General features: G+C 46.6%; 1 protein-coding gene across 1 annotated transcript in view; it reads right to left on the bottom strand.

Annotated features, from left to right (window-relative positions):
• The window catches only part of tmcc3 (transmembrane and coiled-coil domain family 3), a 120,914-nt gene that overhangs the window by 61,429 nt on the left and 32,992 nt on the right, over positions 1 to 26,493 (bottom strand). Inside the window, exon 2 of the mRNA XM_033039385.1 lies at positions 4,039 to 4,107. Within this exon, the coding sequence (XP_032895276.1) occupies positions 4,039 to 4,107 (69 nt within the window). The remainder of the gene's footprint in view (positions 1 to 4,038; positions 4,108 to 26,493) is intronic.

Here is a 26,493-nt window from a genome sequence, read left to right on the forward strand (position 1 = left end):
GTTTAGAAATTTTAGCAAAGTAATTAAAAAGAAATAACTGAAATATCACATTTACATAAGTATTCAGACCCTTTACTCAGTACTTTGTTGAGGCACCTTTGGCAGCGATTACAGCCTCAAGTCTTCTTGGGTGTGATGCTACAAGCTTGGCACACCTGTATTTGGGTAATTTCTCCCATTCTTCTCTGCAGATCCTCTCAAGCTCTGTCAGGTTGGATGGGGAGCGTCGATGCACAGCTATTTTCAGGTCAGTCCAGAGATGTTCGATCTGGTTCAAGTCCGGGCTCTGACTGGGCCACTCAAGGACATTCACAGACTTGTCACGAAGCCACTCCTGCGTTGTATTGGCTGTGTGCTGTGGGTCGTTGTCCTGTTGGAAGGTGAACCTCTGCCCCAGTCTGAGGCTCAGAATGCTCTGGAGCAGGTTTTCATCAAGGATCTCTCTGTACTTTGCTCCGTTCATCTTTCCCTCGCTTCTGACTAGTCTCCCAGTTCCTGCCGCTGAAAAACATCCGCACAGCATGATGCTGCCACCACCATGCTTCACCGTAGGTATGGTATTGGCCAGGTGATGAGCGGTGCCTGGTTTCCTCCAGATGTGACGCTTGGCATTCAGGCCAAAGGGTTCAATCTTGATTTCATCAGACCAGAGAATCTTGTTTCTCATACCTTCTGGAAGGTTCTCTCATCTCCACAGAGGAACTCTGGAGCTCTGTCAGAGTGACCATCGGGTTCTTGGTCACCTCCCTGACCAAGGCCCTTCTCCCCCGATTGCTCAGTTTGGCCGGGCGGCCAGCTCTATGAAGAGTCCTGGTGGTTCCAAAGTTCTTCCATTTAAGAATGACGGAGGCCACTGTGCTCTTCGGGGCGTGCAATGCTGCAGAAATTGTTTTATACCCTTCCCCAGATCTGTGTCTCGACACAATCCTGTCTCGGAGGTCTATGGATAATTCCTTCGTCTTCATGGCTTGGTTTTTGCTCTGACATGCACTGTCAACTTTGGGACCTTATATAGACAGGTGTGTGCCTTTCCAAATCATGTACAATCAATTTAATTTAACACTGGTGGACTCCAATCAAGTTGTAGAAACCTCTCAAGGACAATCAATGGAAACAGGATGCACCGAAGCTCAATTTTGAGTGTCATAGCAAAGGGTCTGAATACTTATGTAAATGTGATATTTCAGTTATTTATTATGAATTAATAATTTCTAAACACATGTTTTCACTTTTTTATTATGGGGTGTGTAGATTGATGATAAAAAAATGAATTTAATCAATTTTAGAATAAGGTTGTAACGTAACAAAATGTGGAAAAAGTGAAGGGGTCTGAATACTTTCTGAACGCACTGTAAACTCTGCCTGATGGCTCCGTAATGTCCTTGGCAGGTCCGTGAGTCAACATGAGCCTGGATGCCTGCAGCTTGCTTGAGGCTTTCAAGGAATAACGAGGCAATGATTCAACCAGAGGAAGTACAAGCAGTGACTTGCTTCATACCAGCCCTACCCCTCTCTACATACTGAATGTATTTGTCTATAACCCTTCCTGTGATGGTCTGCTTGGAACCATCCTTCATGGAGGATGAGGGGTGATCTTATCGAGGTGTATAAAGTCATGAGAGAAACATATCAGGTAGATCAGGTAGAGTCTCTTGCCCAGAGTAGAGGAATCTAGAACCAGAGGACATAGGTTTAAGGTGAAGGGGAAAAGATTTAATGGGAATCTGAGGGCTAACTTTTTTACACTAAGGGTGGTGGGTGTATGGAATATAACCATATAACCATATAACAATTACAGCACGGAAACAGGCCACCTCGACCCTTCTAGTCCGTGCCGAACACATAATCTCCCCTAGTCCCATATACCTGCGCTCAGACCATAACCCTCCATTCCTTTCCCATCCATATAACTATCCAGTGCTGTGGAATGTGCTGGCGGAGGAGGTAGTTGAGGCTGGGACTATCGCAACGTTTAAGAAAGCTGGACAGATACATGGATAGGACAGGTTTGGAGGGTTTATATGACCCCATAGGGAGGTTTATAAAATCATAAGGGGCATTGGCACTGTCTTCTATCCAGGCCAGTGGAATGTAAATCCAGAGGGCACAGGTTTAAGAGGGGAAATATTTAGAAGAGATTTTCATACAGGAGGGAGGTGGGTTTAGAGAACGAGCTCCCAGAGGTCGTGATAGTTGGCGGGTACAATTATGACATTAATAAGATACACGGAGACGAAAGGTTTGGATGGGTATGGGCCAGGTGCAGTAGAGCAAGGTCGGTGGAGCGACTTGGTCGGCAGGGATGAGTTGAGCTGAAGGGCCTGGTTCAGTTCCGTACAGCTCTATGACTTCATGATCAGCCCACAGCCAACACTCCCTGATCTCCACACTGTTCCCACCCCCAAACCAATTTCGCAGCCTAATGCCCCTGTCCCACTTAGGAAACCTGAACGGAAACCTCTGGAGACTTTGTGCCCCACCCAAGGTTTCCGTGCGGTTCCCGGAGGTTGCAGGTGTTTGCCGGAGGTTGCAGGTAGTGGAAGCAGGTAGGGAGACTGACAAAAATCTCCGGGAACCGCACGGAAACCTTGGGTGGGGCGCAAAGTCTCCAGAGGTTTCCGTTCAGGTTTCCTAAGTGGGACAGGGGCATTACAATCGCATTCATTCCTGGCCACCTGACCCAGTGATCCCTTAAGGTCCCTGCACAGCGCCCCTTAGGGGCGGCACGGTGGCGCAGCGGTAGAGTTGCTGTCTCACAGTGTCAGAGACCCGGGTTTGATCCTGACTACGGGTGCTGTCTGTACGGAGTTTGTACGTTCTCCACATGCTCTGGATTCCTCCCACACTCGAAAGACGTGCAGTTTTGTGGGTTAATTGGCTTCTGTAAAATTGTGAATTGTCCCTAATGTGTAGGATAGTGCAAGTGTATGGGGTGATCACTGGTTGGCGCGAACTCGGTGGGCCGAAGGACCTGTTTCCGCTCTGTATGTCCAAAGTCTAGAAGTTTAAAGGAAACTCTGACCCATCTATGCCACATTGCCTCTGTAAAACAGGCAACCTAATCAAGGACCACTCACACCCTGGTCATTCTCTCTTCTCCCCTCTCCCACCGGTAGAAGAGACAAAACTTTGAAAGCACGTACCACCAGATTCAAGAAAGAGTTTCTTCCCCACTGTTATCAGGCTCTTGAGTGGACCTGTCAAATGCAATTTCACGATCTTCCAATCTACCTCGTTACGGCCCCTGCACTTTTTTTATTTTCACCTTCTCTGCAGCTCAAGCACAAGATTCTGCATTATGTTTATTTTCACTTTGGCGCTACCTGTATTGTCTCTTTTGTACTCATGATTATTATAATCTGCTTGGATAACACGGAAACCAAAGTTTTTCTCGTAATCTCAATACTTGTGACAATAATTCACCAATACCAATATACCAACATAGCATTTGCCATATGAACTGCTTGATGCACCTATGTGGAGGAAGGAACTGCAGACACTGGTTTAAACCACGGACACAAAAAGCTGGAAAACTCAGCGGGACAGGCAGTATCTCTGGAGAGAAGGAATGGGTGACGTTTCGAGTTGAGACACTCCTTCAGACTTATTAATGCTCTGTCCCAGAGCATTCCTGTCAGCAGTGAGTCAATGGAAATGACAGCATAGCTCCCTTATCACTAAAAAATGCTGGCTAACGAATGTAGTCATCGGCTGAAACTTACCTTTAACTCTGCTACGTAATGTCAACAAAATAATGAAATGAAAAGCAGCAAAGTGTCGCTTTGCATGAAGTCGTCCTATTGCAATCCCCCAAGGTCAGGCACAGAATTAACCTGAAGCCCGCAGACACAGTAGCGACAAGCTGGACGAAACTCGTTAACTTTCGGTAGTGGGGAAAGTACAGCGTGAGCGGTAAACAAGGACTGAGGCAGAAACCAGGGAGCGACTGCAAGCCAGCTTTGCATTCCGACAGCCACAATGCCCTACACCCTCACAGAATCTCAGAAGGGGGGGGGGGGGGGATAGATAAGTCCTGACCTTTGATCCGTCGAGAAGGGCTGGAGGGTTTCTGCAAACACTAATCGGCAGTTGTTCTTCCACTTGATTCTGTGTGCGGAAAACAAAAGCAAAGGCCAGCCAGCAGCATAATCAAGGACGAGTCTCACCCCGGCCACTCCCTCTTCTCCCTTCTCACAAAGGCTCAAAACGCACACCTCCAGATTCAGGGTTAGTTTCTTTCCAGCTGTAATCAGGTAACTGAACCAACCTACCACAACCAGATAGTGGTCCTCAACTACTATCTACCTCATTGGAGACCCTCAGACTATCTTAGATAGGACTTTACTGGACTTTATCTTGCACTAAACGTTATTCACTTTATTCCCTTTACCATGTATCTGTACACTGTGGACGGCTCGATTGTAATCATGTGTTGTCTTTCCACCGACTAGTCCACACGCAGCAAAAGCTTTTCACTGTACCTCGGTACACTTGACAATAAACTAAAACTCAAAGGATTTGGGCAGTTTGCACAAAAGTGCCGAATGTAGTTTTACTCTGCGATCTACCAGTGAAGATCAGTTTCTGCTGCAGGTGAATCACTTTGATGTCCATTTGCTCATCGCTTTGCATCAGATGGGATGTTTCCTTTGGCCCAACGTGTTATGCCAACCAAGATGCCCATCTACGCCAGTGGGGCGGCACGGTGGCGCAGCGGTAGAGTTGCTGCCTTACAGCGTCAGAGACCAGGGTTCAATCCTGACTACGGGTGCTGTGTGAATGGAGTTTGCGCGTTCTCCCCGTGACCTGCGTGGGTTTTCTCCGGGAGCTCCGGTTTCAGTTTAGTTTATTGTCACGTGTAGGGAGGTACAGTGAAAAGATTTTGGTGCCCCATGCTAACCAGTCAGTGGAAAGGCAATACATGATTATGTCCTCCCCGGGTTTCCTCTCACACTCCAAGACATACAGGTTTGTAGGTTAATTGGCTTTAGTAAAGATTATAAATTGTCCTAGTGTACGGGGATCTCTGGTCGGCACGGATTCAGTGGGCCGAAGGGCCTGTTTCCGCGCTGTATCTCTGAACTAATTACATTTATCCACATTTAGCCCCTGAACCTTTCCTATCCATGCACCTGTCCAATTGTCTTTTAAAAGTTGTTATTGTACCTGCCTCAACTACCTTCTCTGGCAGCCCGTTCCATATACCCACCACCCTGTATGAAAAAGTTGCCCCTCAGTTCCCATTAGATATTTCCCATCAACTTAAACCCATGCCCTCTGGTTCGTGATTCCCCTCTCCTGGGCAAAAGATTCTGTGTATTCACCCTATCTATTTCCCTCATGATGTTATACACCTCCATAGATCATTCCTCAGTGCCCTGCGCTCTAAGGAATAAAGTCCCAGCCTGCCCAACCCCTCCCTTCAGCTCAGACCCTAAACCATATATAACCATATAAACATATAACAATTACAGCACGGAAACAGGCCATCTCGGCCCTACAAGTCCGTGCCGAACAATTATTTTCCCTTAGTCCCACCTGCCTGCACTCATACCATAACCCTCCATTCCCTTCTCATCCATATGCCTATCCAATTTATTTTTAAATGATACCAACAAACCTGCCGCCACCACTTCCACTGGAAGCTCATTCCACACCGCTACCACTCTCTGAGTAAAGAAGTTCCCCCTCATGTTACCCCTAAACTTCTGTCCCTTAATTCTGAAGTCATGTCCTCTTGTTTGAATCTTCCCTATTCTCAAAGGGAAAAGCTTGTCCACATCAACTCTGTCTATCCCTCTCATCATTTTAAAGACCTCTATCAAGTCCCCCCTTAACCTTCTGCGCTCAGAGAATAAAGACCTAACTTATTCAACCTTTCTCTGTAACTTAGTTGTTGAAACCCAGGCAACATTCTAGTAAATCTCCTCTGTACTCTCTCTATTTTGTTGACATCCTTCCTATAATTGGGCGACCAAAATTGTACACCATACTCCAGATTTGGTCTCACCAATGCCTTGTACAATTTTAACATTACATCCCAGCTTCTATACTCAATGCTCTGATTTATAAAGGCTAGCATACCAAAAGCTTTCTTTACCACCCTATCTATATGAGATTCCACCTTCAAGGAACTATGCACGGTTATTCCCAGACCCCTCTGTTCAACTGTATTCTTCAATTCCCTACCATTTACCATGTACGTCCTATTTTGATTTGTCCTGCCAAGATGTAGCACCTCACATTTATCAGCATTAAACTCCATCTGCCATCTTTCAGCCCATTCTTCCAAATGGCCTAAATCACTCTGTTTTTGGAAATCCTCTTCATTATCCACAACACCCCCTATCTTGGTATAATCTGCATACTTACTAATCCAATTTACCACACCTTCATCCAGATCATTGATGTACATGACAAACAACAAAGGACTCAAGACAGATCCCTGAGGCACCCCACTAGTCACCTGCCTCCAACCCGACAAACAGCCATCCACCATTACCCTCTGGCGTCTCCCATTCAGCCACTGTTGAATCCATCTTGCTACTCCTGCATTTATACCCAACAGTTGAACCTTCTTAACCAACCTTCCATGAGGAACCTTGTCAAAGGCCTTACTAAAGTCCATATAGACAACATCCACTGCTTTACCCTCGTCAATTTCCCTAGTAACCTCTTCAAAAAATTCAAGATTATTAGTCAAACATGACCTTCCAGGCACAAATCCATGTTGACTGTTCCTAATCAGACCCTGTTTATCCAGATGCTTATATATATTATCTCTAAGTATCTTTTCCATTAATTTGCCCACCACTGAAGTCAAACTAACAGGTCTATAATTGCTAGGTTTACTCTTAGAACCCTTTTTAAACAATGGAACAACATGCGCAGTACACCAATCCTCGGGGACTATTCCCGTATCTAGTGACATGTGAAATATTTCTGTCATAGCCCCGTCTATTTCTACACTAACTTCCCTCAATGTCCTAGGGAATATCCTGTCAGGACCTGGAGACTTATCCACTTTTATATTTTTCAAAAGTGTCAGTACATCTTTTACTTTGAAACTCATAGTATCCATAGCTACTCTACTAGTTTCCCTTACCTCACATAATTCAATACCCTTCTCCTTGGTGAATACCGAAGAAAAGAAATTGTTCAATATCTCCCCCATCTCTTTTGGCTCTGCAGATAGCTGTCCACTCTGTCTCTGCAATGGACCAATTTTATCCCTCGTTATCCTTTTGCTATTAATATAGCTGTAGAAACCCTTTGGATTTACTTTCACCTTACTTGCCAAAGCAACCTCATATCTTCTTTTAGCTTTTCTAATTTCTTTCTTAAGATTCTTTTTACATTCCTTATACTCCTCCAGCACCTCATTTACTTCATGCTGCCTATAATTATTGTAGATCTCCCTCTTTTTCCGAACAAGATGTCCAATTTCCCTTGAAAACCAGGGCTCTTTCCAATTTTTACTGTTTCCTTTCAACCGAACAGGAACATAAAGATTCTGTACTCTTAAAATTTCCCCTTTAAATGTCCTCCATTTCTCTTCTACATCCTTCCCATAAAACAAAATGTCCCAGTCCACTCCTTTTAAATCATTTCGCATCTCATCAAAGTTAGCCTTTTTCCAATCAAAAATCTCAACCCTAGGTCCAGTTCTGACCCTCTCCATAATTATATTGAAACTAATGGTATTGTGATCACTGGACCCGAAGTGCTCCCCAACGCATACCTCTGCCACCTGTCCCATCTCATTTCCTAACAGGAGAACCAGCACTGCCCCACCTCTAGTAGGTACCTCTATGTATTGCTGCAAAATACTATCCTGCACACATTTTACAAACTCCAAACCATCCAGCCCATTTACAGAATGTGTTTCCCAGTCTATGTGTGGAAAGTTGAAATCTCCCACAATCACTACCTTGTGCTTACTACTAATATCTGCTATCTCCTTACATATTTGCTCTTCCAATTCTCGATCCCCATTTGGTGGTCTATAATACACCCCTATAAGTGTTGCTACACCTTTCCCACTTCTCAGTTCCACCCAAATAGCCTCCCTAGATGAGACCTCCAATCTATCCTGCCAAAGCACTGCTGTAATATCTTCCCTGACAAGCAATGTCCTGGCAACATCGTGGTTAATCCTCTCTGATCGTTTCCCGGCTTACTATCACAACATTTAAGAAACATTTAGACAGGTACACGGATTGGACAGGTTTAGAGGGATATGGGCCAAACGCAGGTAGGTGGGCCAGTGTGAACAAGTTGGGCCGAAGGGCCTGTTTCCACGCTGCATCATTCTATGACTATGTCTTCCTGTCATGAGTCACCATGAGATCCTGAGACAAAATAATTCCCCTTACCTTATTTGGAGAGGGCTGGACCAATAATGTCCAATAACTGCACACTCCCAGTCCATGTGCCTGACCAGAGAGGCTGCAGGCTTATTGACATATTCGCCTTCAATCCCGTCCCACATTGTACACCCTGATCTCCATAAGATCACCTCAAACCTATATTAGGGGTCAGTCTGAAGATGGATCTAAACCCGAAATGTCACCTATTCCTTTTCTCCAGAGATGTTGCCTGACCCGCTGAGTTACTCCAGCTTTTTGTGTCTATCTTCAGTTTAAACCAGTTCCTTCCTACGCAGATATTAAAACACACTGCCTTGTTTTTCTGTGGTGCTGGGATGATAGTGGTCTTCTTGGAGCAGGTTGGAATAGGGAAGAGGTTAAAGATGTCCATGAATACTCCTGCCAGCTTGTGCAACCAATGATTTTTCCCTTAATGCCCATTGCCTGCTTTTTTACCGATTAGATAGAACTGACTAATCAACGTTGTGCAAAGAGAAGTGGGAAGATGGTTTGAGCGACATTAATCCCTCGGCTATCATCATGGAACAACTATCTGTTGTTATCACCTTGCCCTTTGTTCAGCTTCGCTTTGAGCAAACAGACTGGCATATCTTCCATGTTAACCTGTGACCACATTTGGAAAGTACTGTACGGAGTGGTAGGATGCAAAATGCCATTTAAACATCTTGCTTCCAAATGGTTTTTATAATTAGCAAGTCATTTTCAATTTTCACACTGGTGTCATAAAGGATTATAAAAATGGAGAAGGATGTAAAATTGATGCATTGATTGATTGATATTTTATTGTCACATGCACTTGGTCCAGTGACATTCTTTGTTTTTGTAGACAATACACATAGTATTCCCTCATGGGATAAATAAAGTTCTAAGCGTATGCAAAGAGTCGCCATGTATAGGACGCCGACAGCGATATATAAAGTACTCCCTCCCCGCCAATCCCTCTTTGTTCTCGGCAGCGCGTCCTGAACCGAACGCCAGCACTAACTCACTAAACCCTTATTTACACTTTCACAAAGTCAAAAGAAATCTTCCCCTGGCGTTTAGGTATTGCCATCACAAGAGAAAAAGAGGTCATCTTTCTCCAGGTCTCCAGGGTGATTTACTGCACCCTCAGTGCACTGACAATGCCGCTGCATTCACTGGCGTTGCTGCTAGTCGGCTATCCTGTGATAGGTATTAATCGGATATAAAAACAAATCTGTCTCATGCACAGCACCTGATACAGATTGGAAGGCCAACATGCGTTGTCTGAAGTTCAAGCGCTTTAATAACTGCAGCCTCTGTTCTGAGCTGTGAGATTTTTAACGGGACCTTTAACAGTGAAACTTTTATTTAGGTCTTTATTAAATCTAGGAGAGATCCGCTGTTGCTAAATCCAGACTTGTTTTTCACTTTATCCATTATAAGTCCGCTGATCCCTCGGCTATCTTGACTGCACCTCCTACTCTCTGCTTCCTGTAAGGAGGTGGTTCCATTCTCCCAGTTTAGTTTAGAGATACAGCGAAGAAACAGGCCCTGCGGCCCACTTAGTCCGCGCCGAACAGCGATCCCCGTCCACTAACACTATCCTGCACACACTAGGGGCCATTTTACATTTATAACAGGGCAATTAACCTGCAAACCAGTACGTCATTAGAGTGAGGGGGAAAAAACGAAGATCTCGGAGAAAATCCACGCAGGTCCCGGTGAGAACACACCCGTGGTCAGGATTGAACCTGGGTCTCTGGCACTGTAAGGCAGCAACTCTACCGCTGCGCCATCCTGCCGCCCTTTACCAGCACTGACTATATGTTCTGATGATGGGTTTGCCCAGTGCCTTTGAGATTTCCTGTTTAGACCATAGAACAGCAAAGGAATTGGCCGTTTGGCCCACAGTGATTGTGCCCAACATGATGCTTGACTCTTGGGTTTCCTCATCCCTGACTTCCCCCTTTGCTGTGGCTGAAGGGCTGTCAACCAGGAGTTTGCTCCCAAACTCTCTCCTCCCAGCTAAAGTGAGGAGTGTTTTCCCCCTACCCGCACATCTCCGCCCCCCCCCCCCCTCCACCTTGCCTCCACGTTCAGTGGATCATCCTCCATCGTTTCCACGTCTTTCGACAAGATGCTACACCCATTCCCTATACCTCCTCCCTCGACTCTGTCCAGGGACCTTGACAGTCCTTTCAGGTTTGGCAGAGGTTCACTTGCACCTCATCTACTGTATCCGTTGTTCAAGATGTGGACTCTTATACATCGGCGAGACCAAACGTAGACTGGGCGATCGTTTCGCTGAACACCTTCGCTCAGCCCGCATGAACCAACCTGTTGCTCGACACTTTAATTCTCCTTCCCATTCCCACACGGACCTTTCTGTCCTCAGTCTCCTCCATTGTCAGAGTGAGGCTGAACACAAATTGGAGGAACAGCATCTCATATTTCGCTTGGGCAGCTTACAGCCCAGTGGTATGAATATTGATTTCTCTCATTTCAGGTAGCCCCGGCATTCCCTCTCTCTCTCTATCCCTCCCCCACCCAAGTCACACCAGCTTCTCATTTTCACCCAACAAGCAGCCAACAATGGCCTGTTTCCTTTATCATTGTTACTTTTTTGCATATCTTACATTCATTGTTCTTTATCTCTCTACATCATCATATATATCTCTCGTTTCCCTTATCCCTCATCAGTCGGAAGAAGGGTCTCGACCCGAAACATCACCCATTCCTCCTCTCCAGAGATGCTGCCTGTCCCGCTGAGTTACTCCAGCTTTTTGTGTCTATCTTTGGTTTAAACCAGCACCTGCAGTTCCTTCCTGCACACTCCAACCCATTCCCTTTCATCGTTCGAAAGGGACAATTCCTTCTATGATACCCTAGGAGCAAGGAATCTCTTGTTCCATTTGTGCAGGAAGGAACTGAAGATGCTGGTTTATACCGAAGATAGACAAGTGTGTGGAGGGAGTGGTTTCACAGGCCGGTCAGATTAGGGCCATCAGATCATCGGCTGATCAGGACTTGGGCCATTGGTGGTGCTGGTCTGAACTTGTCCTGACTAGGGATGGAGGGGAACAGCAGCGGATAGGCGGCATGGTGGTGCCGGCAGGAATAAAGGCGGAACTGGGGACGGAATATAATACTTTGTCACTGGTCTTTATGCGGCGACTCTTTGCATACCCTAGGTGTGACATCTCACATGTGATAATAAAGTATAAAGTATTCATTCATTCATTCATTCATTCATTCATTCAGTGGCCACCTATTCCAACAGAGGGTCTCAAACCTGAAACATGAACACTGATTCTCTCTCCACAGATGCTGGCTGACCCGCTGAATGTTTCCAGCATGTTTTGCTTTTATTAGTAACCATCCCATCTCTGCCTTTGCATGTCTTCCTACTGCAAAGACCTTTTTATAGAGGCAGAATGGAAACAGGCCCTTCGGCCCAACGAGTCCACGCAGACCATTGATAGCCCATTCACACCAGTTCTATGTTATCCCGCTTTCTCATCCACTCCCTACAATCCAGAGGCAATTTTTTTACAGAAGCCAATTAACCTACAAATCCACACATAATTACATGGCTTGATTGCAATCATGTATTGCCTCTCCACTGACTGGTTAGCACGCAACAAAAGCTTTTCACTGTACCTCAGTACATGTGACAATAAATTAAACTAAACTACATTTTTGGGATGTGGGAGACAACGAGAGCACCTGGAAAAACTCCGACGGTCCCTGGTAGAATGTGCAAACTCCAAACAGGCATCACCTAAGATCATGTTTGGACACGGGTCTCTGACGCTGTGAGGCAGCAGCTCTACCCGCTGCGCCACTGTGCCGCCGCTGCCTATTTGCACTAATCTAATTTTTTGCTGCAAAAAAAATCCACAAAGTCCTGGAGTAACTCAGCAACTCTACCGCTGCGCCATTGTGGCATTACCGAAGGCAGTTGGAGACACCAGTGAAGATATTCCTCTGACTGTACTGACCCAGTCTGCTTGCACCCCAGGTCTGGCATCCCACAGGTCTTTTCAGTTAATGTCATAGAGTCAGAGTCATAGTGATACAGTGGGGAAACAGGCCCTTCAGCCCAACTTGCCCACACCGGCCCACATGTCCCATCTACACTCGTCCCACCTGCCTGTGTTTGGTCCATCTCCCTCCAAATCTGTCCTATCCATGTACCTGTCTAACTGTTTCTTGGATGTTGTGATAGTCCCTGCCTCAACTACCTCCTCTGGCAGCTTGTTTCACACACCCACCATACTTTGTGTGAAAATGTTACCCCTCAGATTCCTATTAAATCTTCTCCCCTTCTCCTTGAACCTATGGCCTGTGGTCCTTGATTCACCTACTCTGGACAAGAGACTCGGTGTGTCTACCCGATCTATTCCTCTCATGGTTTTATACACCTCTATAAGATCACCCCTCATCCGCTTGCGCTCCAAGGAATAGAGACCCAGCCCACTCAACCACTCCCTATAGCTCAGACCCTCTAGCCCTGGCAACATCCTCATAAATCTTCTCTGAACCCTTTCCAGCTTGACAACAGGTTTCCTATAACATGGTGCCCAGAAATGAACACAATACTCTAAATGTGGCCTCACCGAGATGCTATACAACTGCATCATGACCTTTCAACTTCTATACTCGATACTCTGACTGATGAAGGCCATTGTGCCAAGAGCCTTTTGACCACCCAATCTACCTGCGATTCCACCTTCAAGGAACCATGCAACGTGGTCTTGTTTTAAAAAAAATGATTTTTGAAATATAATGAAATATGTGACTCAGCCCCTCTCCTGGGCACAGACATCCCACCCCCTGTCGACAATCTACACCCTCGTACACCAGTCACTGCCTTCCATGCTCCCTGCCCCAACGCAGTCCAGCAGTGTGCGAGTGAGCCAAGGCACTTTTAAACCTTTGATTTTATTAGTGGGAGGCTTCCTAATTTGATCATTTATAACCTCCTGGCAGTCGAGTCTGTCAACGCCAGTTTACGAGAACGCTCAGTTTCTCTACAGAGTACAAGAACACTCTCCAGTGTGATACACAACACCAGGTTACAGTGTAGCACAGAGTGTAAATTCAAATACACTGAACACAGGTGGCAAACAGCCATCCCAATAGTGACATGCAGGACAATAGTAAATGACTGGTGAAAAGGAATAGGTGACATTTCGTGTCCAGACCCTTCTTCAGACTGCGAGTCAGGGGAGAGGGAAACGGGAGACGGTGATGTAGAGAGATTAGAACAAATGAATAATGAACAAATGCAAAAAAGTAACGATGATAAAAATAAACAGGCCATTGTTAGCTGTGGGCGAGGTGACAACGAGTTACAAACAATAGCAGACGACTTTGAAGCTAGTATGAGTAGGGTGGGAGAGAGATGGAGAGAGAGAGAAAGCAAGGGTTACTTGAAGTTAGAGAAATCAAAAGTTATTCCACTGTGTTGCAAGCTGCCCAAGCAAGATATAAGATGCTGTTCCTCCAATTTGCGTGTGGCCTCACTCTGACACCTCCAATTTGCATTTGATCTCCAGAGATGCTGCCTGTCCCGCTGACTTGCTCCAGCTTTTTGTATCTGTCTTCGGTTTAAACCAACATCTGCAGTGTTTTCCTCCACAATCGTAAACGCCTGTTTGTCTGTAACGAGCTTCCAAGAATCCCGAACAATTCCTTTCCTGTCCTGGCTTTAACCTTGAAGTTAACAATGAGAGTTCAAAGGATAACCGGAGCAACAAGTGCACTGACTGGAACTCTGTGCCTGGTTAAACCTTCAATTGCCATTCATAGAGTAGTTTAGCATGGTAACAGGCCCTCTGGCCTGACTCACCCAGGCCCTCTGGCCTGACTCACCCAGGCCCACCGATATGCCTATCAGCACTCATTTAATTTTTGCTGCAAAAAAAGACACAAATTGCTGGAATAGCCCAGCAGGTCAGGCAGGCAAATCCTAAGAACATGGATAGGTGATGTTTGGGTCATGACACTTCTTCAGACAGAGAGAAAAACGTCATCAAAATCGACATGCCTTGAGGAGAATTTCCTGGTCAGACCACATTTGGAGTATTGTAAGCAGTTTTGGGCTGCATATCTGAGGAAGGATGTGCTGGCTCTGGAGAGGGTCCAGAGGAGGTTTACGAGAATGATCCCAGGAAAGAGTGAGTTAACATATGATGAGCGTTTGACGGCACTGGGCCTGTTCTCGCTGGAGTTTAGAAGGATGAGTGGGGCCTCATTGAAACTTACCGAATAGTGAAAGGCCTGGATAGGGTAGATGTGGAGAAGATGTTTCTACTAGTGGGAGAGTCTAGGACCAGAGGTCATAGCCTCAGAATAAAAGGACATTCCTTTAGGAAGGAGATGAAGAACTTCTTTAGTCAGAGGGTGGTGAATTTGTGGAATTCATTGCCACAGACGGCTGTGGAGGCTGTAGAGGCTAATGGATATTTTTAAGGCAGATTGATAGATTCTTGATTAGTATGTGTCAGGGCTTATGGGGAGAAGAAACGAGAATGGGGAGAGATAGATCATCCATGATTGAATGTCAGAGCAGACTTGATGGGCTTAATGGCCTAAATCTGCTCCTATCACTTATGAACATGAGATTTCACATAGAAGCAGTCGGAAAGTAGAAATAAGGAACTGCAGATGCTGGAGTCTGAAGAAAGGTCCCAACCCGATAGGTCAACCATCCATGTTCTCCAGAGATGCTGCCTGACCTCTGAGTTACTCCAGCACTTTGTGTCCTTTTGTGTAAACCAGCGTCTGCAGTTCCTTGTGTCTCCATTTTCCCTGCCATATACTGTATCTCAACGCCTTTCCTATCCATGTGCCCGTCCAAATGCATTTTAAATACAGTGATTGTGCCTCTGCCACCTCCTCTGACAGCTCGTTCCATTGACCCACATCCTCTGCCTGGAACAGATTCCTCCTCAGAGCCTAAACTTTTTAGGCAATTTTTTTGAAAGGAGTGCGATATTTCCTCTCAAATATCCACGCCATCAATTGTTAACCAGAAATAAAAGGCAGAAAAAACTCCGCAGTCAGGCAGCATTAGTGGGAGGGGTTTGCTTAATGCTTCAGGTCTGGAGTCTTTGACTGGAATTCTTATCCTCAGGTGGAGCCGTGCATTTTCCCGTAATTTCAACTTTTATTTCCAGCATTGTAGCTCCATCAGTCCTGGGTTCTGATCCTGACAAAACATCTCCTGCTCGTTTTTGTGGGCATAGGCATGGTGGCACAGCTGGTAGAGCCATCACCTCACAGCTCCAGAGTCACGGGCTCGATCCTGACCTCGGGTGCTGTCTGAGTGGAGTTTCCAGGTTCTCCATGTGACCACGTAAATTACCCTGGGTGTGTCAGTGAGTGGTAAATCTGGAGGGAGTTTAATTTAGTTTAGAGATACAGCGTGGAAACAGGCCCTTCGGCCCACCAAGTCCACACCGCCCAGCGATCCCCGTACACTAACACTATCCTACACACACTAGGGACAATTTACAAGTTTACCAAGCCAATTAACCTATAAACCTGTACGTCTCTGGTGCGTGGAAGGAAACCGCAGCACCTGTAGGAAACCCACGCAGGTCACAGGGAGAAGGTGCAAACCCCACACACAAACAGCACCCGAGCTCAGGATCGAACCCGCGTCTCTGGCGCAGTGAGGCAGCGGCTCTGCCAGATGAGCTGCTGTGCTGCCCTAATGCCGGATGGATTTTGCTGTGCATTGCACAGGGGAGAAGAGGAGTCCCTCATTCTTTGGATGCCATTACACAGTGGAGGCTGCAGATTCGAGGCAACCATAGAGATGAAAGATCATACAAACTATAGAGAGAAGGGCCTGTGGCCAGGGCAGCAACCAGACTATACCTATGCCTGTAACCAGGGTTGTAACGGACTTGTAACCAGGGCTTTGATCATGCCTGTAACTACCAACATGTTTGCAACCAGGTATTCAATGATTCAAAGATTGATTGATTATACCTTTAATAATCCTTTACAGGAAATTACAGTGCCACGACAGCTTCAAGACAGACATAACACCACACATTTCCTCAAATGGCTTCCATACTTAACAAGTTAAAATACAAGTTAAAATACAAGTTAAAATACAATTAATTTAAAAAAAGTGCAGTTATTTATGCGCATTATATAACCTTATAGCAGCTGGTAAACAGGACTTCCTATGTGTCTCAGTTTTGCACATTGGTGCAATCAGCCTCTGACTGAAGATGCTGCTCTTGATCACCTTCAGGGCATGGAGTGGGTGAGTTTCCAAAGATGTTTTATTGTCACATGTACCTACTGTAGCTACAGTGAAATGCTTAGTTTTGCCTACAGCCCGTTAAGATCATGCACCGGACCTCACCTCGGCATTGTACAAGAGTCGCCACGTTTCTGGCACCGACAAACTTGGTAACGATTGGCGGCACTAACATACGTGACGATGAGGTTGGTTACGATGCATCTCAGCTCCTGCCTTGGTAAGTTCCCGGACCCATTACAATTCATTAACCATCACAACAGAGGCTGCGATCTCTCTGAAAGGACACACAGTGCTGGAGTAACTCAGCAGGCTAGGCAGCATCTCTGGAGAACATGGATTGGTGATGTTTCACACAGTGCTGGAGTAACTCAGCACGCTAGGCAGCATCTCTGGAGAACATGGATTGGTGATGTTTCGGTTTGGTATCCTTCTTCCGATTGGAGGGTCAACCTATCCCTGATATATCCAGAGATGCTGGCATACATTGAGTTACTCCAGAACTTTGTATCCTCTTGTGTAGTTCCTTGTTTCGAGGAGGAGCCATCTTGGGGAACGGCTGCTAACCAGCAGCCGTCCGTTTAATTCACTTTTTTTTGTAGTTTTAGTGAGTCCTGTGCTTTGTTTGTTGGAGAAATAGACTTTTTAATGTGGGGGGAAGGGGGTAACTATATTTCTAAGTCCCTACCTGGTCGGTGAGGCAGCTTTTTCTCCGGGCTGCCCCGTCAACCCGTCCTCGTGGCCTACCAGCGGGCGTGGAGCGCCGTTTCCTGGCAGGGACCGCCCAGCACCTCGGCTTCGGTGGCGGCACAGCGCTGGAGCGCCATCGCGGAGCGGAGCGGGCGATGCCTTGCCTGGGTCGCCGGGCTGGATCGACGCGCTGGAGCTGCGGTGAGCTGTGACCGCCGAGTTCATCACCTCCGGGTTGCGGGTCTGCGGAGCGGAGCGGGCGGCGCCGACTTCAACATCGGGAGCCTGGGAGCTCCAAACCGGCGCGGCCTTGTCGGCTTCGGAAGCCGCGGTCTCCGGTTAGGAAGCGGCCGTTCCAGGTGGCCCAGCCGCTGAGAGGACTCTCCCGACGACGGGGCAACAGCACCCGGCCAGAACGGCCAGGATCATCGGGCCTCCGTAGAGGCAATAGCGGAGGCCTCAATAGGCCTGACTTTGGGAGAACTGGGGATGGGGACTGGACATTGTGCCTTCCCCCACAGTGGTAACCATTGTGGGGGGATGATTTTTGTGTGTAAGTGAATATTTTAGTTTGTGTCCAAGATGGCTGTCGGAAGGGAGAGTGGACGCTGGCACGGTTTGGCTGCCGCTGCTCTCTCTTCACATTGTGTTTTTGATTTTTTGTCTTTGGATCGAATTCTGTCTTTAATTTGTGTATTGGTGATGTCTTTATTATTTATTTTACTCCGATTATATGTTTTTTTACTCTTGTTAATTTCTGTAAGGTGTCCTTGAGACTTTTGAAAGGCGCCCACAAATAAAATTTATTATTATTATTACCTGCGATCTCACCAGCTCTCCACTCTGCACTGGACCACTTTGACAATAAATACATATACTCTGTTGTTGATAGACTACAGCTCGACATCCAACACCATCCTCCCCTCCAACCTCAGGGAACTGCCTCTCTACTTGTCCCTTTACAATTAGACCCTCGACTGGATCTAGTCGTAGGCAGATCACAATCAATGTGAAGTGGTAGCAACACTTCCTCTCAATATCCATCAACATAGGATTACCTCAACGATGTATCCTGTTTTCAGTCCCCTGTTTTAGTCTGGGAACATACTCTCTGTCTGAAGAAGAATCTCCACCCGAAACGTCACCTATCCCTTTTCTCCAGAGATGCTGCCTGACCACTGACTTACTCCAGCATTTTGTGTCTATCCCCTGCTCTACTCTCTCTAACCAACCTGAAACCATGGATGAACCACGAGGTGCACTCACAGGTTTAGGCCAGGTCAGCTGAATACTAGTCAAATGATCCCAAGCAGTACAAGAAGGCCCGTTATGATCTCCACAAAGCCATCACAGATGTCAAGAGGCAATACCGGGACAAACTTGAGTCCCAGTATAATCACTCAAACACACGGAGAATGTGGGAAAGTCTGGCTGCAAAGCGAGGTCAGGTAACATCATTGGTGATTGTGAGACCCTACCTGATGAATGCTTTCTATGGTAGACAAAAGTGCTGGAGAAACTCAGCAGGTGCAGCAGCATCTATGGAGCTAAGGAAATAGGCAACGTTGCCTATTTCGGGTTTCGGCCGGAAACGTTGCCTATTTCCTTCGCTCCATAGATGCTGCCGCACCCGCTGAGTTTCTCCAGCACTTTTGTCTACCTTCGATTTTCCAGCATCTGCAGTTCCTCCTTGAATGCTTTCTTTTTTTTTTAATTTTTTTTTTTTTTAAATAATTATATTTATTAGAAGTACAGTACATTACAATAGTACAAGCCAAATATATCTTATTACATTTATTGTACCACTTCATTTTTTTAACTTTAAAAAGAGAGAGAAATAAAGAAAGTAAAGAGAGTGAGAGAAAGTCATGATATTGTGAAAGAGTGATCAAAAAGAAAGACCCATTAAGCAAAGTTAGGGAAAAAAGTTAAGAAATAGGCCATAGAAAAGAAGAAAAAGAAAAAGAAACAAAAGCTCTATTATGAAGACCGCGTAAAAAGGGATATACCAACTTCGTATTTTTCATCCCCCGTTACCAGATCCTGACACCATTTCTTTTTAAAGTACTGTTGCACCTTATCCTTGTAGTAAGTCGATAAATGCAGACCACGTCTTTTGGAAGTGGTCTGATTTCTATGTTTCTATGTTCGCTTCGAGCAGAAGGCCAACAGGGTGGTGACACCTGGCCCTTCGGACTCCAGTGTGCCTCTCCCCAGGGTCACTGTAGCAGCCTTCCTGAGGGTGAACTCACAAAAGGCAACTGGACCAGACGGATTTCCTGGCCGTGTCCTTAGTAGCTCCGTGGACCAACTAGCCAGAGTATTCACAGACATCTTTAATCTCCCCCTACTCCGTTCTGAGGTACCCAAATGCTTCAAAGCTTCAAGAAGACTACCATCTTCCCACTGCCAAAGAAAAACAAGACCTCGTGCCTAAACGACGACCGTCCAGTGGCCTTGGCACATCCACCATCATGAAGTGTTTTGAGACGCTAGTTATGGAACACATTAAATCCAGTCTACCCAGCGGCCTGGACCCACTGCAGTTCACCTACCGCCACAACAGGTCAACGGACAATACCATCGCCCTAGTCCTACATTCATCCCTAGAACACCTGGATAAGAGAGACACCTACGTCAGACTCCTATTCATCGACTACATCTCTGCCTTTAATGTCATTATACCATCCAAGCTTATCATCAAACTAGCGGGACTCTGAGTCAGCACTCATCTCTGCAACTGATCGTCGACTTTCTGACCAACAAACCCCAATCAGTGCGGATAGGGGAGAAATTATCCTCCACCATAATCCTCAACACGGGGGCTCCACAAGGATGCTTTATCCTTCTTCGTTACTCCTTGTACACCCACGACTGTGCAGACAAGTACAAATCTAATTCAATTACAAATTCACAGACGACACCACCATTGTCGACCAGATATCAAATAATGATGAGATAGAAACATAGACATAGAAACATAGAAAATAGGTGCAGGAGTAGGCCATTCGGCCCTTCGAGCCTGCACCGCCATTCAATATGATCATGGCTAATCATCCAACAGTATCCTGTACCTGCCTTCTCTCCATACCCCCTGATCCCTTTAGCCACAAGGGCCACATCTAACTCCCTCTTAAATATAGCCAATGAACTGGCCTCAACTACTTTCTGTGGCAGAGAATTCCACAGATTCACCACTCTCTGTGTGAAATTTTTTTTTCTCATCTCGGTCCTAAAAGACTTCCCCCTTATCCTTAAACTGTGACCCCTTGTTCTGGACTTCCCCAACATCGAGAACAATCTTCTTGCATCTAGCCTGTCCAACTCTTTAAGAATGTTGTAAGTTTCTATAAGATCCCCCCCTCAATCTTCTAAATGGAGTCGGAGTACAGGATGAAGGTTGAGAACCTCGTGTCCTGGTGTTGAGACAACAACCTTTCTCTCAACATCAGCAAGACAAGGAAGATAGTGATCGACTTCAGGAAGTGAAGCGGTACACATACCCCAGTTTGCATTGACGGGGCCGAAATAGAGATGGTTGAATTCCTAACATCACCAACACCTTCTCCTGGACCACCCATATTGAAGCAACGACCAAGAAAGTGCACCAACGCCTCTACTTCCTTAGAAGTCTTAGGAAGTTGGGCATGACCCTGGGCTGGCACTTTCCCAACATTTAAGAAACAGCAAGGCAGGTATATGGATAGGACAGGTTTGGAGGGATATGGACCAAACGTAGGCTGGTGGAACTAGTGTAGCTAGGACATATTGGCCGGTGTGGGCAAGTTGGGCCGAAGGGCCTGTTTCCAGATTGTATCATCTATGGCTCTATGTCCTCCATAACTCTCACCAACTTCTATAGATGCACCATGGAAAGCATTCTATCAAGATACATCACAGCTTGGTTTGAGAAACAGCTCCATCTAAGACCGCAAGAAATGGCAGTAAATTGTGGACGCAGCCCAGACCATTGCACAAATCAACCTCCCTTCCATTGACTCCATCTACACCTCACGCTGCCTCGGCATGGCCAGCAGCATAATCAAGGACAAGTCGCACCCCGGCCACTCCCTCTTCTCCACTCTCCCATAGGACAAACTGTATAGGTGTGAAAACGCACACCTCCAGATTCAGGAGCAATTTCTTCCCAGCTGTAATCAGGCAACTGAATCATCCTACCACAACCAGAGAACGGTCCTGAACTACTATCTACCTCATAGATGACCCTCGGACTATCCTTGATAAACTAAACTGAAACTGAAACTGAAACTGTATACTGTGCAGCCAGACGCCATTGCCATCTTTACATTTGGCAATGTTACCATTGTTGCTGTTCTGATAACAGATAACGATTACTCAGGGTACAAAGGGAGATTGATAATGATCTGATGGAATGATGCCAACAATCTTGTTGTGAATTGTCCAAGGAAAACCAAGGTGTTTCTTTCTTCTTTTCGTGTCCATCTTGTTACAAATGTTGACATCGCTGTCATCGTCCGTCCTGAAAAGGACGCAAGCTTCCGGCGACAATCAGCGGAAGCCATCACTTATCGCAGTAGATGATGGTGGGAGCAGTATTAGCTCGAGGCACTTCCAATCTCCAGCCCTGCAACATGGACGCTTCTGCTCTGGGGCCACCAAGGTGCTGATTGTTGACTTCAGGAAGGAATGCTGCGGTTCCATGACCCTGCCTTCATTGACAGATTGGCGTTGGGGAGAGTGTGTATCTCTGACGATCTGACCTGGGACTAGAATGTTGATACAATTACAAAGAAAGCTTAGGGGTGGCACGGTGGCGCAGTGGTAGAGTTTCTGCCTCACAGCGCCGGAGACCCAGTTTTGATCCTGACTACGGGTGCTGTCTGTGCGGAGTTTGTACGTTCTCCCCGTGACCTGAGTGGGTTTTCGCCGACTGCTCCGCTTTCCTCCCACACTCCAAAGCCATACAGGTTTGTAGGTTAATTGGCTTGGTATAATTGTGAACCGTCCCAAATATGTGTAGGATAGTATTAATGTGCCGGTGGGCACTGACTCGGTGGGCTGAAAGGCCTATTTCTGCACTGTATCTCTAAACTAAACTAAACTAGAGTGTGAACACCTCCCCTGTTCACAGCGAGGGGGAGTGCCACAACAATCTGATTTCAAGACCTTCTGATGGAATTTCGGGAGGTGGTGTCAAACAGCCGGTCCTGTTCTGAGAAACTCCGGTGAAAGCAGATAAGAGCCGTGGCTGCACACAGCGGGTGGTGTTGTTCGTGAAGGTAATGGTTAGACTTGTCACAGAGCTCAGTGTTAAATGAGCAAGCAGACCTAATCACACATCATTTGCACCATGCAAATACTGCTTCACGTCATGCACACACGGGTCTATTTCTGAATTTGTTACGTGATCTAAATTAAACTGAGAAGTACAGTATTCACTCTGCTCCACAAAGTGACACAGTCACAGCGACACTGGTACATGCAGAGGACCCTCAGTCCCGGATCCTCTCCCTCCATTGAACCAGATCGGATGCTGTAATTCCAATCCTACCCGTCAGTCCTGCTGGGATTGTATGGGGTCAGTAATCCACCAGAGAATTACCAGTGAACCTTGCTTGTCAGCCCTCTCCAACCAACCTGCTCACAAGCCAGATTAGTTTAGTCATGCAGCTCAGTAACAGGCCCTTCGGCCCACTGAGTCCGTGTCGACCAGCGATCCAATAGACAATAGACAATAGGTGCAGGAGTAGGCCATTCGGCCCTTCAAGCCAGCACCGCCATTCAATGTGATCATGGCTGATCATCCCAAATCCGTACCCCGTTCCTGCCTTCTCCCCATATCCCCTGACTCCGCTATCTTTAAGAGCCCTATCTAGCTCTCTTGAAAATATCCAGAGAACCGTCTCCACCGCCCTCTGAGGCAGAGAATTCCACAGACTCACAACTCTCTGTGAGAAAAAGTGTTTCCTCGTCCCCGTTCTAAATGGCTTACCCCTTATTCTTAAACTGTGGCCCCTGGTCCTGGACTCCCCCAACATCGGGAACATGTTTCCTGCCTCTAGCAGGTTTCCTGTCCAAACCCTTAACAATCTTATATGTTTCAATGAGATATCCTCTCATCCTTCTAAACTCCAGAGTATTCAAGCCCAGCCGCTCCATTCTCTCAGCAAATGACAGTCCCGCCATCCCGGGAATTAACCTTGTAAACCTACGCTGCACTCCCTCAATAGCAAGAATGTCCTTCCTCAAATTAGAGGACCAAAACTGCACACAATACTCCAGGTGTGGTCTCACTAGGGCTCTGTACAACTGCAGAAGGACCTCTTTGCTCCTATACTCTTGTTATAAAGGCCAACATGCCATTCGCTTTCTTCACTGCCTGCTGTACCTGCATGCTTACTTTCATAGACTGATGAACAAGGACCCCCAGATCCCGTTGTACTTCTCCTTTTCCCAACTTGATGCCATTTAGATAGTAATCTGCCTTCCTGTTTTTGATACCAAAGTGGATAACATCACATTTATCCGCATTAAATTTCCCCACACACTAATACTATCCTACACACACTAGGGCCAATATACAATTTTTACCACGCCAATTAACCTACAAACCTGCATGTCTTTGAACAGTGGGAGGAAACCGGAGCACCCGGAGAAAACCCAAGCAGGTTATGGGGAGAACGTACAAACGCTGTACAGACAGCACCCATAGTCAGGATCGGACCCTGGTCTCTGGCTCTGTGAGGCAGCAACTCTACCTCTTCGCCATCGCACCGCTTCTGTCCCTTCACACCTAAACCTCCGATCTGTCCCTTCACTCCCTGAACACAGATCTACCTCTTCTTTCTCTGTTCCCTAGATGTGTCCCTTCTCCCCTCAATCCAGAATCCATTCCTTCATTCCCCATTCCCCAAATCCATTGCTTCATTCCCTGATTCCCAGATCCATCCCTACACTGCCAGATCCATCTAGTCACTCCACGATCCCAAGACCCATCCCTTCATTCCCCAGTTCCCAAGTCCGTCCGTCCGTTCATTCTTCAATCCCACACCCATCCCTTCATTCCCTGATTCCCAGACCCATCTCAATGGTTCAATGGTTTCTTTACTATCACGTGTAACAAGGTACTTTCTTTACCTACAGCACAGCAGGACTAATTGTACATTAGCACAATCGCCCCAATTAGTACAGAATGTACAGAGCACCCACTGACTCTACATGCAAGAGATGCTATTTTGCCACAATTTTACAGTCCTAGCTGCAGCCGGCCACAAAGACCCATTGCAGCAGTCTCCTCCATTCCGGTCGTCCCATAAACCATTATCCCTCTCCACGCCTGGCCCTCTTCAACCCTTGTTCCCCCAGGGGGCACCTCCCGCAGCCGCCCTTGAGGGCAAAGAATGTAAGACTGGTTAGGGAGATCCAAGCCGCAGGAGTTTCAGTCACCCCGACGCGGGGGCTTCGACCGCCGGCTGCGGGAGCTTCGATCGCCCCGACGCAGGAGAACATGGGGGAAGAATATTAGTCTTTATTGCCTTCCATCACAGTGAGGAGCGTAGGGAATTCGTTGTGGTAGATGTTTATGTGAACCTTTATGTAAGTAGTTGTGCGTCTTGTTGCGTTTTTTAGTATGGCTATGTGGTAATATGAATATCACTGTATCTTAATAGGTACACCTGACAATAAAAGACATTTGAAACCTTTGAACCCTCTCAGGTTCTTCTTCCGTGTCGTTTGTCCAGCGTTTGCCATCGACTCCCTCCATCTTCGGGGTGAGCAGGGGCCGGGCTCGGTGGCTTCCCTCTCTGGGTGGGTTTCCAAGTACCGCATGGGCGAGCCAGGCCTGATGACTCATAGGCCTCAGCCTCATAGCCATGCACCCTCCCCCCATCAGCCAAGATCCCAAACTGTGGGGACTTATTCCGGGGCTTCTCTCCAACCACCATCCCTTCCTTGCTAACAGGCAGTGATCTTCAGCTATTACTCAATGCCGATCTACAGACACATCCCAACTCTACACACAGACACCCCCAACCCAGAGACAATCTCTGGGCATTCACCAGAGTCTACCCAATGATTCCCAAGACCCTGCTCCCTCTGCATGGAGACCCTCCACACCAAGAGGCCTTGATCTCCAGGTGGAGTATATGTCTTCCTTTTACAGTGTTATTCACATCTTGAAGGGCCTGTCCCACTGTATGAGGTAATTCATGAGTTCTCCCGCGTTTTCCCCTGATTCGAACTCGGAGAATGTACGTAGCGGGTCCGTAGGAGTTCGTGGATGTCACGTAGCGGCTCGTACGAGTAACGGTAGGTACTCGGGAAATCCGGTAAACTCGTGACATTTTTTCAACACTGCAAAAAATGTCCACGAGTAAAAAAACACTTGTGATGAAAAAAATTGTTATTTTTTACTCGTACGAGCCGCTACGAGACATCCACGAACTCCTACGGACCCGCTACGGACATTCTCCGAGTTTGAATCAGTGGAAAACTCGGGAGAACTCTTGAATTACCTCATACAGTGGGACAGGCCCTTGAAGATCTAGGCACAGAATGTGCAGTGATCCACCTTCTTAGATTTTGCAACTTCATGCCAAGCGGTGGGTGTTGTGAGTAGAATAGGAATATCTTTCTGTAGATCCACTGGCAATGAGTCTGATTCAGTGCACCCCCTTAGACTATCCAATTCTTTTTTTAAACGTCCAAGGACGTTTAGAGTATTGTGTTCAGTATTCAGAATATTGTGTTCAATATTTAGAGTACTGTGTTCAGCTCTGGGCACCTTGTTATAGGAAAGATGTTGTCAAGCTGGAAAGAGTGCAGAGAAGATTTACGAGGATGTTGCCAGGACTCGAGGGCCTGAGCTATAGGGAGAGGTTGAGCATGCTGGGACTCTATTCCCTGGAGTGCAGGAGGACGAGGGGTGATCTTATAGAGGTGTATAAAATCATGAGAGGAATAGCTAGGGTAGATGCACAGTCTCTTGCCCAGAGAAGAAGAATCGAAGACCAGAGGGCATCAGTTTAAAGTGAAGGGGAAAACATTTCCTAGGAGCCTGAGGGGTAAATATTTTACACAAATGGTTGTGGGTGCATGGAACGAGCTGCCGGAGAAGGTAGTTGAGGCTGGGACTATTGCAATGTTTAAGAAGCAATTGGACAGGTACATGGATAGAACTGG

Source organism: Amblyraja radiata, chromosome 21 (genome assembly GCF_010909765.2).
Source record: "Amblyraja radiata isolate CabotCenter1 chromosome 21, sAmbRad1.1.pri, whole genome shotgun sequence".
Lineage (NCBI taxonomy): Eukaryota > Metazoa > Chordata > Chondrichthyes > Rajiformes > Rajidae > Amblyraja > Amblyraja radiata.